This window comes from Mesoplodon bidens, assembly GCF_964165515.1.
Source record: "Mesoplodon bidens genome assembly, contig: HAP1_SCAFFOLD_120, whole genome shotgun sequence".
NCBI lineage: Eukaryota > Metazoa > Chordata > Mammalia > Artiodactyla > Ziphiidae > Mesoplodon > Mesoplodon bidens.
The window spans coordinates 497,870-514,517 of NW_027671363.1; the positions used below are offsets into that span (position 1 = coordinate 497,870).

Here is a 16,648-nt window from a genome sequence, read left to right on the forward strand (position 1 = left end):
CCGACCTGTTTTGATGTGGTTTCCCTCTGGTTTTCCTGATGTGAAGGGGTTGCTCCACCATCTTTTAGTTTTCTTCAGAGGAAATTTTTCCATATGTAGCTGTAGCTTTGGTGTGTTTGTGGGAGGAGGTGGGTTCAGGATCTTCCTATGTTGCCATCTTGAACTGGAACCTATTTAATATGTTTTAAATTTTGGTTTTCAGTCGTTCAGTTTGTTACTAGTATATGGAAATATGATCAATGTTGTGTATTAATGTTTATGTATTGATTTTATATTCTGAGATCCTGCTAAAGCAAGCTATTATAATTTATTATGAGTCTACTTATACCTTCCTTGGAATTTTCTATGTAGAGAATTATGTCATCTGTAAAGAATGACAGTTATATTTCTTCTTTTCTAATATGTATGCCTCTTTTTTCCTTTTCTTGCTGTACTACAGTAACTAGAATCTAAAGTACTAAGTTGAAAACTAAGATAAGAGTGGACCTTCTAACCTAGTTTTTGAACTCAGGGAAAAGCATTCATTCTTTCACCATTTCATGTGATGTTAGAAGTAGGTTTTCTGTAGAGGCTCTTTATTAGGTTGAGGTAGTGCCCTTCTATTCCTAGTTTCCTGAGCACTTTTAATATGAAGGGGCGTTGACTCTCGTTCAGTGTCTGTTCTGTGTTAACTGGTGTAACAGTACGTGTTTCCTCTTTAGACTCAATCTGGTAGATTACACTGGTGAGTGGTTACCATTGAACAAGGCTTGCATCCCTGGAATAAACGCCACTTGGTCATAGTCTGTTATTCATGTGGATTCTGATGGTAGGTATTCTTGTGGATTTCTTCTAGTAGGGTAAATTCTGGTTCCCCCAAAACGTCCGTGTTTAACCCCTCCTATGACAATATGTGAACGTTACCTTGTATGGAAAAATGGACTTTGCAGCTGTGACTAAGTAAAAAATCTTGAGATGAAGAGATTATCCTAAATTTTCTGGGTGGGCTATATATAAACACAAAGAGCTGTATAGGAGGGACACAGGAAGAGTCAGAGTTGGAGAGACCATGTGATGAGGGAAGCAGAGATTAAAGTGATGCACTTTGAAGATGGAAGAAGGGACTAATTCCAAGGAATGCAGGCAGCCTCTAGAAGACAGAAAGGGAGAGGAAACAGATTCTCCTGTAGGGCTTCAAAAGGAACAAGCCCTGAGACACCTTGCCTAATATCAGACTACTAAGCTGCAAAAACTTTCTTTCACAAAGGGTCAAGGAGGGCTGGGAGCACATATGTGCTGCCCACCTGGACAGAGGGGGACCTGTGAGGCTGACCTACAGATTCTGTGGAGGTGGAGAGACATGAGCCCCTTTCTTCTCCAAGCTCTTTGCAGGGTCCAGCAGAGAGTCATGCCACCTGTGGAAGCCTGCGGCCCCAGTTTTGCATGCTGGTGGTGTAGGGGTCATGTTCAGGGAATCTCTGTTGTCCTAACACCTGCCTGGGTCCTGGGGAAGGAATCAGAAGTCGGAAGCAGGAGAAGAGCCTTTGGCCAGCAGGGAAGGGGGGGTGAGGCCCAGGGCAGGTCCATAAAAGATCAGAGCATCTCAGTGCTTTAGGAGGAAGGGGCTTCAGAGGTGGGCCAGCACAGGCTGTGACAGAGGCTAAGCGGACTGGGAGGGGAGGCACTTCTGGCAGACAGCGGGGGTCTACCCCCTGCCCCTCATTGTTTGCTCATCTCACTCTAATGAGGGGGTCATTTCCCCTGCTCTGATGATTCGAAGCCTCTGCCGACACCCACAGGACGGTGACGGAGGCCTCCACACTCCTCAGCATGGATCCCAGCTCCCACTCAGATCTGGGGCCACAGACACCTCTCCCACCCCCTGCCGCCCCTGTGAGCAAGCTGTTCTTGTGAAACGTGGTCATAGTTTGTTAGGAGGACCTGTTTCCTATGGGGATACAAACCAGTGTTGATACCAGTGCACACACACGTCCAGCCATGGGTGCAAAGGGAAGGGACAGTAGCTCTGGGGTGTCTTTGCAGACCCGGAGGCCCCGGACGCCAGTCCCCACGGCCACAGCCACATGGGTCCTCCTCCCTCAGTTGAACGAGATGCTGCTGCACAGAGATCCCACAAGTTCTACAAAGGGGCCCGACTGTCCTTTCCCTTATACACACCTTTAACGGGTGCCCCATGAATCTCCCCACACCCATTCCCCTTGTTGCATCCTCATTGGGATGAAGAGGTAGCTGCCTCCACCACTCTCCACATTGCAATAATCCCAGTGGAACTAGAGGATGCTCCCGCTACGATGAGGCAGACAGTCCCGTCCCCATGGCCAAGACTTTTCGTCTCTGGTCAGGCCACCCACACAGGAAACCCTGGATGAGCGGAGGGTCATCCCAGCGCCGTCGTCTGGCCACATGAGGAAAGCAGAGAGAAGCTCCATAATGACAAGGGCCGTCTCCAGGCTCCATCCTAGAAACTGGTGAGTGTCCAGAGGGCTGAAAGGCACAAGAGCAGCTCTGCCTCCCCAGAAGGTTCAGGGATGCAGAAGACGGTACAGATGCCCCAGAAGGGCCCTAGCCAAGCAGGCGTTAGAGAAGGGGCTGATGAGGGGGTCCCTGGGGAAAGTGAGAGCTGTGCGTTCCCAGGGGCAGCCTGAGGAGTCCTTGTCTATGTGGAGGAAAGGTGTGGCCACCTGTAGACCCAGAGCTCCTGTGACCTCCCTCATCCTTCCTTCCTCTCAGGATCGCTCTCTGTGGAGCAGCTCAACACCAACAAGATGACAGTGGCCTGAGAGCATTTCCCACGAAAACGATCTTGGTTCACAATTTACATACATCACTCCAAAGGTCCTGCTCCCACCCACACCTGGCCACACCCACCTCCCCCACCTCCCTAACCCCCCCACAATCCCGCTCCCCCTCCCCACCCTGGTGGTCCTGCCCCGCTCCCTTCCCCCCACATCATCCAGGATCAGCACTGGGAGGAGGAGGAGGAGCCCCTAGGCTCCCCAGGGGGCTGCCCTGGGGCCTCGCCCTGGAGGGCCGGCCCAGCTGAACCCTACTGGCTGCAGTGCTTCTTCCTCCTCTTCCCACGCTTCTTTGTGTCAAACGGGTCACGCTTTCTCTTTCTCAGCTGTGAGGGGCGAGCCAGCCCCAGAGCCAAGGCTGGCCTCCCAGAGACGCCGAGGCCAGCCCCGGGGATGGGCAGCTTCTCAGCAGCGGCTGGGCGTCCACACAGAGCCCGCTTCCTCGACTTGGGAGCGGCTGGTGGAGCTGGGCTGAGGCCTCTTCTCTGAGAGGAGGGGGACTGGGGAGCACTCTGGGCCCCCCAACCTCCAGAGGAAGCCAGGGCTGAGACATGCGCAGGACTGAGGGACATCCCGAAAGGCACCAGTATATGCTGAGAGTCTATGATGAAGACGCTTTGGAGCACCTCCTCGTTCTCACTGGACCCGTCCCTGGGCACTCGGGCCTCCCGAAGAGGAGAGGCCTTTCTGAGAACAGACGCATCCCTGGATCTCAGTAGAGGGCCGGTGCGCCTTTGACCCTGGGGAGGGGAGAGCCGTACGGGCCGGAATATAGAGAACTCCTGACGTCCTCCAGAGGGAACAAAGACTTCGGGCCTGCACAGGGCAGTGTCTGTTTGCATGAGCCTATGAAGAGCCTGAGAATCAATCTCTGGTGGGCAGGCTTCATCACTGACCCCTAGATGGGGGTCTTGGTCGTGCCTCTGGGCACCTTGGCCGGCGTCGGACTCAGAAGGACTTGAGGCCATTCCGGGTGCACTGTGACTCAGGGCTGCCCGCACACCGTCGTCCTCTTTCAAGGCCAGGAGTCGTTTCTGCACCAGCTGGTAGGAGGGAGGAGGACAGTGACGGCTCCACACACACGTGTGAGAGGAGGAGCACTGGGCAGTGGGACAATGGCCCTGTGGGGGAGGAGGGGATGGGCGACCCCAGGACTCGAATCCAAATACAGACACTGTGGCAGTCCGGCCATTCTCCTGCAACTGATTCCCAGCTTTGTGACCTTCCCTCCCCTCCCGGCTCCCTATCCTCTCCTTCCTTTCACCCTGCACTGCACCCACCCCAGAACGGGCCCTTCCCCATGCCAGGTGTCCCAGGCAGGGGAGGGATGGACAGCGCTATGTGGCCCTCCTGTTCTGGGGCCCTACCTCTCCCCTGTTCACTGGGGTCCCTCTGTGCCCTGGTCTTCCTGAGTGTCCCTTGTGTCCCCTGTTCTACCGGGGATCCCTCCCTCCTCTGGCTCCCCTGGGTCATCTGGATTCCCCTGTCCCCTGGATCACCTGGGGTCCCCCTCCCGTGGGGTCCCCTGGCTCCCTGAGTGTCCCTCTCCCTCCCCTGTCTCACTTCTTCGGGGGTGAGCCCTTCCTCCTGCTCCAGCTCCTTCTCTAGGGCCAAGAGATCCAGCTGTGGGTCTGGGGAAAGCAAATCTGCCAGGAATCCAGGGTGAATGACTGCCTCCACCTAGAACAGAAAGAAGAGGCTGTGAGCATCCTCGGCCAGGAGTGGCCTGTGAGACAAGAAGGCCAGGAGGGAAAGTGAAAAGCAGAGACCCACCCCACTCTCCTCCACAAGGCGGGGATGGTCAGCGCGCACACACACACACACATACACACACGCAAACATGCACATACACAGTCACACACAAAAGAGCATATATACAGAGGCACAAACACAGACACAAAGGCATACACACAGATAGACACAAACATATACACACAAACATCTGCGTAAACCTCCCCTAACACCAGGCTCAGGAACAAGGAGCTGAGCTTAAGTCCCAACGGCCTGAGCAGAACCCAGATCTTGGGTGCTGAGAGTTCCATGCCCTGGCATCTTGCAGACCCCAGTCTCCAGGCCTAGCCTACTTTGGTGACAAAGTCCTCCTGGGAACACAGCTTGTCGATATAGCTTAAGAGATCCGGGTCCGAGTAGGTGCCGTCCTCTTCCTGCTGCAGCTCATTTCCGTCCTCTCCCCATTCTGCATCTGAGTCGCCTGTGGCTGAGTGGACGGGCCCCACCAGCGCCTCCATGATGTCCATATACTCCCTCACAGCCTCAGGTGGAATGTCCTCGGGTGCCTTGGGCTCCGGGGGTCGCTGGGACCCGTGTGGCTTCGGGCGGGAGGGCTGGGCCCTGGGGCCGGACATCCTGGGAGCACAGGCTGCGGCAGAGCAGGAGGAAGGGAAGGAAGGTGAGGGGCTCCCGGTCCACCTCCTGACCACCGAGCGCACGCTGGTGAGGGCACTGTTGGGGGACATTGATGTGGGTGTGGGGGGGTCAGGACCACATGGAGCTTCATGCACAGTTGGAGGGGGGAGGTAAGGGGGCATCTAAGAGAGTCACATATAAGGAAGTGGGGAACCTCCAATTTTCCAGGGGTGTCCCCATCAAGCCCACTTCTTAGGCAGACTTTGTGTGCAGTCCTTTGACAGGGAGGCGTGAGAGAAGTTACAAGATTGACCAAGTCAATACCCCGTAGTAACAAAGGGCATCTGAGACCCCACCCCCCACCCCCCGCCTCGGTGGCTGTTTTGCTTGAAAGACCAATGCCCCTGTCTTGAAGGAAAATGATCCACATGGGAAGAGTGGCCAACCCTGGGCCCCTGTTACCTGTGCGTTCAACTCCAGTGGGAACCTGGGTGGCCGGCTGAAGGCCCACTTTCGGGGCTGGGGGCCCCCGAGGATCCAGCTTCGGTGGGGCTGGAGGAGGCAGGCCCTGCGCGCACTGCATCCACCGCAACTGCTGGATCTGCATCTCCTCCTCTGCCTCAAATTGCATGAACCTGGGGTGTGACGGAGGCACAGGCCACCCTGAGAAAATGGCCTGGGTTCTGGAGCCCAACAAAGGCAGCCAAGAATGAGGGATTGGGAGAGGATGTGCCTTGGGGCTGTCAAGGCCCTGTGAGGTGCTGTCCACAGCAGAGAGCTGCTCCTGGAACTGATACAAGATCTGGGACCCTTCCTGCCTCACCAGCACTGGAGAGCATTCAACAGCATAGAGCCAGGTCGCTGCATTGAACCAGGTCAACGGGACACGTGGCTGACCCAGGGGGCACCCTCCACATGCCCCCCATCCAGAGCCACATGAAGGGCTGACAGCCAGAGGCTGGAACAGGCATGTGTTCCCCACAGGGGTCCTTGCCCAAATCCAGGACCCTGGGTTGGGACTGAGAGTTCTGGAACGTAGACCTGGAGACAGGGCTCAGGAGAGGCTGGACGATGTGGATGCTGAGCTTAGAGGACAGGCCTTCCTTTCCTCTGAGAGGTGCTTGTTTGTTTGGTTTTGTTTCTTAAGCCAAGGGGATTACCGTGGAGCAAACACTGGAAGGGCCAGAGACCCTTGGGCTGATGACAGCTGGCTTCCCCAGCCTCTTGAGGGATGCCAGGGTACCCACTCAGGCCACTTTTCGTGAGGAGAGGGGGTCCCAAATCTATGTCAGTGGCCGCCAGCCAGCCACCACTAAGGAAGCAGCAGGCTGGCGGGTGGAGCTCTTTCCCCAGCCCAGCCCATATGGCCGGAGTTGGACCCCTACTGGACTCACAGCTTCACCCTGCCCCGTCCTGAGACCTTCATGTGAGGGCAAGGGTAGGTCAAACTCAGGGGAGGGCAGAGCTCGTGGTGGAGGAAGGACAGAAGACCCAAACTCTCAAGGTGAGGGAGGGGTTTCTGGAGGACTGTAGGGCCTCTGGGCTGCGGGCCCCCTGTTCCGAGCGACAGCCCTTCTCCTTTGTCCTCTCTGATGAGCACCCCCACGGCCAGACCCTGCCCTCACCCACTCGCCTCACCCTCCACGCAGCCCCTGGGCCCAGGACGCTGACTCACTTTTGCGCCATCTCGTAGTAGATCATCCGGTCAGAGTTGCTAATGTGCTGCCATTCCTGCACGGCCCTGCACAGTCCCTCCTCCAGTGTCATGGTGGGCTTCAGGCGGGCCAGGGATCGAAGCGCTGGGCTGTAAGCACTCGGGGTCAGTCTCTGTGCCCAGCCCAGCCCCCACCTGCCTGACCCCACCCACCAATGTGGACCACACATCACTCAACACAGCATGACTGAGCAACAGGAGAGTGAGAGGCAGGTGTCTGGGAGAGCAGAGACAAGCCTTCCCGGCTACGGCTGTCACCGCCTCACACTCACTCGAGGATGACCATCCACTCCCAGGCTAGAGCTGGGACACTGTGCCTTGGGGAGCTCTTTTCCTCTTCAAGGCTGCCTTTTCATAATAAAAATCACCATCATCAATGAGGCGTGGCATGTGCCAGGCAATCTGCTCACACTTCATAGATTAGCCCAAGGAGTCTTCTGCACGGTCCTCTGAAGGTGAAGTGTGATTGTCCCCTTTTTACGAGGGACCGCAGGTTTAGGATGGAAATGCCTGCCAGGCTCACAACTCTAGTGGGAGAGAGCCCATGCCCTTAGGAGAGCTCTACCATCACCCTGTTCCTAGTGGAATTCTCCACATCAACAAAGTCGAGGCGTGCATGAAGCGCTCTCCTGGGCCCCGCGCTCCTCCCCCTTCTCCGAAGTGACCTCCCCCGGCCACGTACACTCAAGTGCTGTATGAAAGGAGACGTCAGCACAGGAGAGTGTGGCATCCACTCCTTGGCTCCTCAACTTACACCACGACCCTCTCTGACTGCAAGTCTTCAGGCCGTATTAGCAGGAGAATCATGGAAGAGCAAGCTGGCTAGACTCACAGAGGGGTGGGGTCAGTTGAGATAAGGCACATTTCAGTCATGATGTCATGGACTGGCAGGCTCGCCCGTATGACCGACAGTGTGCCTTTTCGTGGCGTGGACATCGCCTTCACACCTTGCTTCCAGTATCCCTAGAAACCTAACCTGCGAGTCCATCCCCAGTTCCTCTTTATCTAAGAGCTCCGATAAGCTCATGACCCCCTGAGCGTTCACTCACATGAGAAAGCAGGAAAGAGCTTCTGCATCAGGACTCTGGGGAAGGTATCTCCGGGCCAGTGGCTTGAGGCGCTGCCACCGTCGGAAGTTACTGTACACGCTCTGGTGGTTAGAGCAGTCCTCCTGCGAGGCATAGTGCTGGTTGGTGTCCAGGCTGCCCTCCCTGGAAGTGCCATGTGGCCATGGCCCAGAGTTCACTGGGCGAATGTTAGGGGCCATCTGGGCAGCTGGTGGTGGAGCTTGAGGAGGAAAGCCTGGGGTCCAGCCTCCCTTGCCAGCCTGAGTAACTCCAACAGCTGGAGCAGTCACAATGGTCTCCATCGCAGGGGTTGCTAAGAATATGGGTGCAGGACATGCAGCACTCCCGCTGAGGGCCCCTGGAGCGCTCCAGTTGAGGGGGCCCTGAGGAACGATAAAGGTCTGAGTCTGGGGGGCCTGCACTGGCCTCCCTTGTGACCTGACTTGTACAGTGAAGTTGCAAGCCCCAGGGGCACTGGGGCCACAGCCACCATTAGCCACCAAAGGCATCCTGGGGAAAGCTGGCAGCCGCAGGCTGCTGCCAGGAGGGAATGCGGGGGTGATGAGAGGTGGCAGGTGCTGCTCCCAGGGTGGCCAGTGCTGGGCGCCAGGAATGGGTGGAGGAAAGGACACTGCCATGAAAGTAGACAAGGAGGCACCGGGGTTCATGGTGACATCCGTTCCCAGCACTGCAGATGCTGTTGAGGCAAAGGAAAGGAGTGAATGGAGGAGGAGAATGGGCAAGTGGGACTGAGGCTTTCTGCGGCATCAGAGTGTAAATCTCCACAGATGAGAGACTCTTGGACAAGGGAAACTGCAGCGTGCAAATGTCTTCAAGTGATTTTCATGCCCTGACCTCCAGTTGAGAATTATTCCACTGGTGACCCCACGCCCATCCACCAAGCTCCCTGACCCCTGCCTGCCGAGAAGAAACGGCCTCAGCAAGCACTCACTTGGAGAGCCTCCCTAAGGCACACCCTGGCACCTAAGCCTCACAGGCTGTCTCCCAAGACCTGGAGCTGTGTGGACATCTGCTCTGTGAGAAATGCCCCTCAGCCGGCGTACTAGCAGGTGGGGCCTTCTGCAAGGTAAGTTCTAGGCCCCCAAAGGCCCTTTGTGGACAGGCACTGTGTAAAATATTAGGGCCCCACCTCCTCCTCAGTCCTCCTTTTCCTGATGCTCAGTATAAATCCCCTCTTTCTTTCCTAGCCTCACAAAACAAAACAAAATGCTGGAAAATATCTCTAATGGAATCCTGATACAAACCCATGACACTGGCCCAGAAAGCACCTGCATCTCCGAACAACCCACAGCAGATACGTAACATGGGCCAGGTCCTGCCACCCCTTCCCCAGTGCCCAGAGTCACTGTCATCAGTCAGGAGTTCTGTTCCTAGGGGCTTGGGGTGGTCTGAGAAGTAGGCGCGTGTCCCTTAGATTCTGTCATTTCACAGCCAGTGATGGCTGCAGAGGATTAAACAAGGGCCAGGGAATTGTCATGTTACATTGGTCGTGGGAGTATAGACTGCCTGTGGTCCTTCCCCTTCCAGCTCCCAATAACGGAGAGACAATCTGAGATGCAGGCATAAGCCAGATGCCATGGCGATCAAGTTGTCTGAAACACATCCCTGTTCAGGAGAACAAGGTACACACCACGGTGCACCTAACTCACCAGAACAGATGTCATAGGACGTTTAATAGTAACACAGAAGATCATCTTCCTGATCCTGGGCTACACTCCTTCCCCCTTTAAAAGAGGAAGCAGGCTTCATAGACATTCCACCCGAAACAACCCCACTCCACATCTGTTCCCTGTCCATGAAGGAGTGACCTGAAATAGGAACAAACTCTTCCTCTCAAGGCAGCCTGAGGGTCCACCATGAGATACTGGACAAGATGAAGTAGGTCTGAAGTACTGCCATTCCACAAAAGGAAGAACAATTCAGAGCAACTCAGGAACCTGAGCCCTCTCTTGGCTGAAGTTACTCGTAATGGTTGCCCATCCCCTGTTGAATCCAAGGCAACAGTTACCTGAACTGACAAGTGAGCTCTGGGCTGGGAGGAGTGGACGAGGTGTGGGCTGCGGCAGTTAGAGTAACCCCCTGCCTAGCTCTCGGAGAGGACACTTCACTGCAGGTGTGGCCACACACAGCCCCATTGAATAGTTTTCTCACCAAGACCATCTCTCCCCACGGCCCCCTGAGATACAGTATGCTCCTGTTCAAACCCCTTTGAAAGATATGGTGAGGCAAGCTTCAGGTGCCTGAGGAGCACAATACAGCTCTAGGCTTTCCTCATGACCCTCCCTGTGTCACCACCAGGACATCACACACATCCTTACACACACGTTTCAAAGTGGCTTGTCTCCCTTCTAGAAAGAATCAGACTGTCTGCTGCCATCCTTTCTCCATAGCCAGGGCAATTCCTCTGGATCCACCTCCAACGACCCCTCCTCCCCCGGGCAGTCTCAGGTTTCTTCAGGCTCCCCAGTCTCCCCAGGTGAAATGTCCTTGTGCGTCCAGTGCTCTCTTCTCCCTCTACTTCAGTCCAACTAGGTGCCCACAGTTAAGTGTAACGTGTGAACCTGAAGGATGTGAGGATGGCAGGGTCTCTGAGAACACACCCCCAGCCTATAGGCTTACCTCCTATTGAAGCCATCCTGCAGGCTTGGGCACGGACTACTGCTGCCTGGTAGCCTCAATGAGAAAAGTCAAGACCAGGAGCCAGAGAGCGACCTGCTTCAGCAAACGCTCGGGATCCAAGTCAACGAGGGACACGTTTGAAAGTAAACCGGAAAATGCGGGCTGAACCGTTCTGCGGTGGGGGAGGGGCAGAGGGCACGTGGGTCGGGGTGGGGTGGCGTGCGCTGGGGGGACATTCCACGAGGGCTCTGGCAGGTAGGCAAGAACCGGAAGTTCCTTCCACCTCCCACAGTGGCAACACAATTGGCGTGTGCCTCTTTAGGCAGTTTATAAACTGTTGTTTTGATTCACGGCACCGAGGTTGAGCATGACAGTCCCTTCCTTTCACGTCTTTATCCATCAACCTAGGTTTTTTTTTTTTTTTTTGCGGTACGCGGGCCTCTCACTGTTGTGGCCTCTCCCGTTGCGGAGCACAGGCTCCGGGCGCGCAGGCTCAGCGGCCATGGCTCACGGGCCCAGCCGCTCTGCGGCATGTGGGATCTTCCCGGACCGGGGCACGAACCCGTGTCCCCTGCATCGGCAGGTGAACTGTCAACCACTGCGCCACCAGGGAAGCCCGATCCGGATACTTTAAGGTGAGATCTCCACTGGAGGCAAAGTATATTAGCCCTTTTAAGTTCGAAAAGAGATCTCTACTTAATAGATTAACTTTAGGTTATTCAAAACCTTTTACTTTATTTGTGCATGAAAGGCATAATCAGGCCGCGCAGAATTGTGTGAGCATGGTAGTAAACACAGGCCTATTGCCTGTTACAGCATACAACTTGATTCAGTTGCTTTTGCCTGTCTCAGGTGTCTTAAGGTTATAGCCACAACTGCAAATTCAGTGGAAGCCTTGGCAGATTTGACTCTAGAAAATGAAGTTTATTTGCAAACTCCACACCTTGTCCACAGTCTTCTTAACGCTGAGTTGACAACATTTCTCCGCAAGTATCACTGGATTAACTTCCTGTGAAATCCTGCTTTCACCACCTAATCTTTAAACGTCACACCGTTCTCAGTCCTGCTACACTACTACCTCTGCCTCACAAAGGTGAGGGCCGTGACTGCCAGGTAACAGTGTCCCATGGGAATTCCCTGGCAGTCCATTGGTTAGGACTCCGAGCTTCCACTGCAGGGAGCGCGGGTTGGATCTCTGGTCGAGGAACTACGATCCCACGAGCCACATGGCGCGGCCCAAAACAAAAACAAAACAAACAGAAAACAGTGTCCCACTTTGTGACACCGTGTCCTGAGTAAAGATGTTACCAAGTCCAAGCTTGCTCTGCTTGCCGCACGACAGGCCATAAATCGGAGATGAGGTGTTGAGGCAAGGAATATGACTTTATTCAGAAAGCCAGCAGACCGAGAAGATGGCAGAGTAAAGTCTCAAAATAACCATCTTATCGGGGTTTGGGTGCCAGTTTCTTTTATAATACAGAGATGGGGAGGAGATGAGGAGGTAAAGTAAGAAGGCCATAAGTTGTGCGAATAGCCCCTGGAATGGCCAGCCTCGGGGAGGAGATGTGTTAATTTCTTCTTAATTGTAGCCATCCACAGGTGGAAGGAGTCCATATGTTTCCCTGAACAAAGGCACTTTGGTTTAACATTCAGACAGAGGGACAAGGTTCCCCGAGGCTGGCCATTATGTACAGGTACAGACAGTATCCTTGTAGTGAACAAAAGCAGCAGAAGGCAAAGGTTAAAGTAAAAGGAACAGATCCCATGTGGAGTCCGATTTGGCTCTTCCCTGTTACAATTCCCTACTGTCAATGTCCATTCCACAGTCTTGTGGATAAAAGGGGGTGACGGCCCTTCTAATTGCTTCATCAGATGGATCTTTCCGGGAGTGTCCACCATTGGTGCCGGTGTTCCAAACGTTGGGTTTTTGGTTTTTTTGTTCCTCTCTGGAAAGTGTGTCCTTTACACCTGTAGCCTTAAAAAAATATTCTCAGCCTAAAAGTTGAGAGTTACGACCTCTTTGATGGGAATTTTGAGGGCTTCAAGCCTGGGAGGCAGCATCTCAAGTTAAGGAATTCATCACTTTTCCATGTACGGGAAGATGCAAGGGTCTGGGCTCACTGAAATCAGCCATTTGATATGTACCTTAGCTGTCTGGGGCCTGTGTCCTATATTCTCATATCCTGAGTTTCATCAGGGCTCACCGGCTCACGTTGGGGGGCTGCAGTCGCTAATGACTGATGTGTCAGGAAATATTCCATTTCTCAGATCCTCTCCTCTTGGTCAGGATTTTGACCAATATTTGGGAGACGTTTCAGGATCAAATTTTGTCCCACGGCGCTGGGAGGCTCATCCCAGGTCAGGGGAGAATTCTTGATATGCCACTCCAGGTGCTAGTTTTTGGATTAGGCCCTATTGCTAATTAAAGATCTTCTGGATCCTCTATCTAATTATGATCCAGGAGACATTTTCCCTTGTTGCTTCCTCCTGTACCTAGAATCACACTATTACAATTATTTCATGTTATAGATGTGGTCTATTTTCTCAAGATGTTTAGCCATTGAAGTATTGTTGGAGGCCTGGTTCCATACTGGGTACTGTAAGAGACGCCAGTCTTATAAAGTAGACAGGATATAAGTAATGCAGCTAGTAACGTTAACAAAGACACAGTACAGCAGGGAGACACAAAGAGCAAACAATCTGGAAACAAAGAACAATGATCAGTATAACTACTTGTAATCCAATTGCAATAGCAAGCGACCAGAGGTACCATAACTGATTTAGTGAGCCATCCGCTGTTTCAGTGTACCAGCAGTGCGTACTTAGACGTGCATGGCTTAATCTTTGGGACAAGCATATGCTACTGGCAGGATCTCCCAGGTAGAGAGAAAAAGATAAGTGTTTCAATTCTGCTTACAAGGGTATAATTTAACAAATGACTGTAAATCATAATGAGTTGAAGGGGAGCGTTTTGCTTACACCTGGAAAACACAGAGTTAAAACAGTCATTTTTCAGATAGAAACCATAAAAATTATAACCATAATTATAACCAAAATTATAACCATAAGTATAACCCTTTTACCCAGGCATGTGCAACTAATCGTTTTTGTTAACAGCTTTATGAAGCCATCAGGTTTCCCATTAGAATTCTTCAAGTTCTTACCCAGTTCACCTTTATGGTTTGAAAATCAGAAACTTGTATTTATTATGCAAAGGTCCTTTCTATAAATCTTCTTGAAGAGGAAGCATTTTTGCAAAGGCATCAGAGTGAAACCATGACTGTGTACAATGGTGAAAGACTTAAGAAGGCACGTTTCAATCTGATTACAGTGCAATTGAGAAAGTAACGTGGTTACTGCGGTGACATGCAACACTTTCAGACAATAAAGAGAATTCTGACTGGTAACATTTTACCAGGACATACCAGATTTTAGGAACTCCATATAATCTGTAGAATACCTGTGTCATTTGGCATACAATAGAACCTAAGAAGATTTATTGCTTATTTGACAACACTTCCTGTGTCATTCAACCTAATTAGTTAATATCTCTCTTTGGGGTGTTTCAGGGGCCCTTTGAAGCACCCCAAAGTTAGCTAGAGGTCAAAGGAACTTCATTATAATTTGATTTGGGAAGTTTTGTCAAAAAAATAAGAAAAGGGTTTAAAACAGATAGGATGCCATGTCACTGTGAAACAATAGTTATTCACTTAGCCAAAGTAACAATAAAAGATTTCAAAGGCAAGTACAGAACAGATCTCTTAAAAGGTAGAAAAACTTAAAATCTGGTATCAAAGGCAGTCCAAAATCTTAAGAAACCTTGTCTTCTTAACAGAGAGAAAAGCGAAATTCAAGTTGTGCACCAGCTTACTTTTAAAACGTATTTACTCAATTAAACTTATTTTAAACTTAGTCCTGACCACGTACAGAACTCTTTTTTTCAGGGTCCACTTTCCATAAACCTTCTGTCACTTACTTTAGCACAATTCTGACTTTCAAGTGGTCAAATATCTGGAGAGATTAATTTTAGATAGACCTTCCTAAAAGATAAGTATTTAAAAAAGTTCACCTAAAGCTTTTACCTCATTTGCATTTTCTTTCCTTAAAAGTTTCTTCACATCAAGTTATTTCCTTGCTGACAAATTTGCAACAGATATAACAAGATTTTATTTAGCTTATATTAAACCTAGGCACAATAAAAGTATTATACTTAATGTTGATGACTCTAACAGCATGTCTCTATTAATTAGATCAACAAACGAACGTTAATACCAGGTCTTAATTAATACTGACTATTTCCCAGTTCACATGAACCTGAAGCTCATTTAGCTCAGTTTCTCTTGTATTTAGAATAGTTTGGTGTGTAAGTGCTTACTTTTCTTTAAGCCAGTTAAATAGAGCTCATCCACAAATCAACCTCAGCAATGTTATCCAAAGACAAAGACACATACAAGGACACAAACATACAGAGACGTCATGGTTGTCATTTCAGAATTTCAGCACTGAGTCAGGTACAGCCATGTGAAGCCCATCAGTTTAGAAAAAGAGGTTGGATTCAAATTAGGTTTCTGGCAGATGGAACAAATCCAACTCACTTGTCTAGATGGCTGAATTTTTACAGAAAAGACACTTAGGTTTTTTATTTATCCTTGATAAGTCAGTTTCTAAATTACTTTACCCTCTTTCAAAAAGGTGCATTTTAGAAAGATGGCAGAGATGAGAGTTCCTGAGAAGACCAGAAAGGACATTTGCATCTCAAAGATACAGGCAAGTTTTTCCTAGGATGACTTTGTTTCCCCTTTGTTTAATATTTACAAGCCTCTTAAGATAAACAGGGAGGGTTTGGGGAGTGGTATCTATTGGAGAGTCAATCAACTCGTTCCCCACTGTCAAAGTTCCCCGGGGCTCCTGTGGGGAAATTAGAATCGGACGCCTCAAGGCCAAGGGAGTCCCCTGGCCTCTTATAGGATGTCCGCACAAGGGAACTTGCCCTGCTGTGGATGTGGCTCCCAGTCCAAATTGGGTGGCTTGTGGAGTCTTAGATGGTGATACTAAATCAGGCTCCTGTCCTCTGGGGGTTAACACAGAAACTTCTATTTGATCCCCGTGGGTAGGGGAAACAGGAGGTGGTGAATATGATGGCGGCATGGGGGGAGGGTGGGCAGGTGGAACAACTGCCGGTGCAGCTTGCTGTTTTGCAAAACACTTCTAACTGCGAGATCCTATAAAAATTGAGTGAGCCATTTAGGGGCTACCGCCCTTGTGATCCTATATTTTGGGTCCACACCCTATTACAATAGTATACATGTCTTTCTTAGTCATAGGCTCAGGGCTATGTTACACCCATTTATCTACTATAGGCCCCAAAGGGCTCTCCTTCAGGGTTGATGGAGTATTTCCCATTTTGTACACCCAAACGCAAAAGACGCAAACAAATTCTGGCATCAGTGCACACAAAACCAAGACCAAGACCAAGGAACCAGTTCCCAAATCGGTTCTGAGGGGGTGTAGTGGTGTAGAGAGCAGCCGTCTGGTGCAGAAGCCCACAGGCAGCTAGGAGGAACTGTGTTAGTCCAAAGGGTCCGGGACACATAGTCCATTCTCAGCCCAGAAGGAGCAGCCAGGGGGAACCAGTGGGAGGGCTTGACTAATTGAGCTTTGTGCCTGCTATAAAGCTTATTGTTTAGCTCTTGGCCAGTAAACTATGGAGGGTTTGTACGTGGCTGCATAAATGGGTCTAAGAATGATGGACAAGTGTGGTATTCGTTGCCTCCAAAGTGTGGAGAGACCTAAGTAAGATGTGTTGGGCTTGCTATAGTGTGTTGGGGGGCTGAATAGTTAACAGCTGAGGTTTAGCTGCAAAAGGAATTTTCTGGCTTTTAGAGGATCAGTTAATGCCCAGAAATTTAATAGTTGTGGACAGCCCTTGAATTTTATGTGGGGCAATAAATAGCCCACCTGTATGTTATAGATGGGTCACCAACCATGTTAGGGCCTTGTGCACCAGTCTCCTGAGGGGCTGTGGATTAGAACCTCAGTATAGTGCCAGACGGTGCAAGGGGACC

At 51.3% G+C, this 16,648-nt stretch overlaps 1 protein-coding gene and 1 pseudogene across 2 annotated transcripts in view; one reads left to right on the forward strand and one right to left on the reverse strand.

Moving 5' to 3' along the window:
• The window catches only part of LOC308611519 (centrosomal protein of 78 kDa-like), a 739,857-nt pseudogene that overhangs the window by 126,263 nt on the left and 596,946 nt on the right, over nucleotides 1–16,648 (forward strand). The gene's annotated exons all lie outside the window — the stretch shown is intronic.
• LOC308611494 (NUT family member 2G-like) lies at nucleotides 3,008–8,593 on the reverse strand. The gene is made up of 3 exons (XM_081260241.1): nucleotides 7,949–8,593; nucleotides 4,359–4,391; nucleotides 3,008–3,838 (listed from the first exon to the last, which is right to left on the reverse strand). The coding sequence occupies exons 1-3, from the start codon at nucleotides 8,579–8,581 to the stop codon at nucleotides 3,047–3,049; spliced, it is 1,458 nt and encodes a 485-aa protein (XP_081116367.1). The 5' UTR covers nucleotides 8,582–8,593; the 3' UTR covers nucleotides 3,008–3,046.

Coding starts and splice junctions, on each gene's coding strand:
- LOC308611494 (XM_081260241.1), bottom strand. CDS start 8,581: ATGGCAGTGTCCTTTCCTCCACCCATTCCTGGCGCCCAGCACTGGCCA. Junction 4,392..7,948: donor TTCCCCAGAGTCCTGATGCA/GAAGCTCTTTCC, acceptor CTAGAGAAGGAG/CTGGAGCAGGAGGAAGGGCT. Junction 3,839..4,358: donor AAGGGCTCACCCCCGAAGAA/GTGAGACAGGGG, acceptor CCCTCCTACCAG/CTGGTGCAGAAACGACTCCT.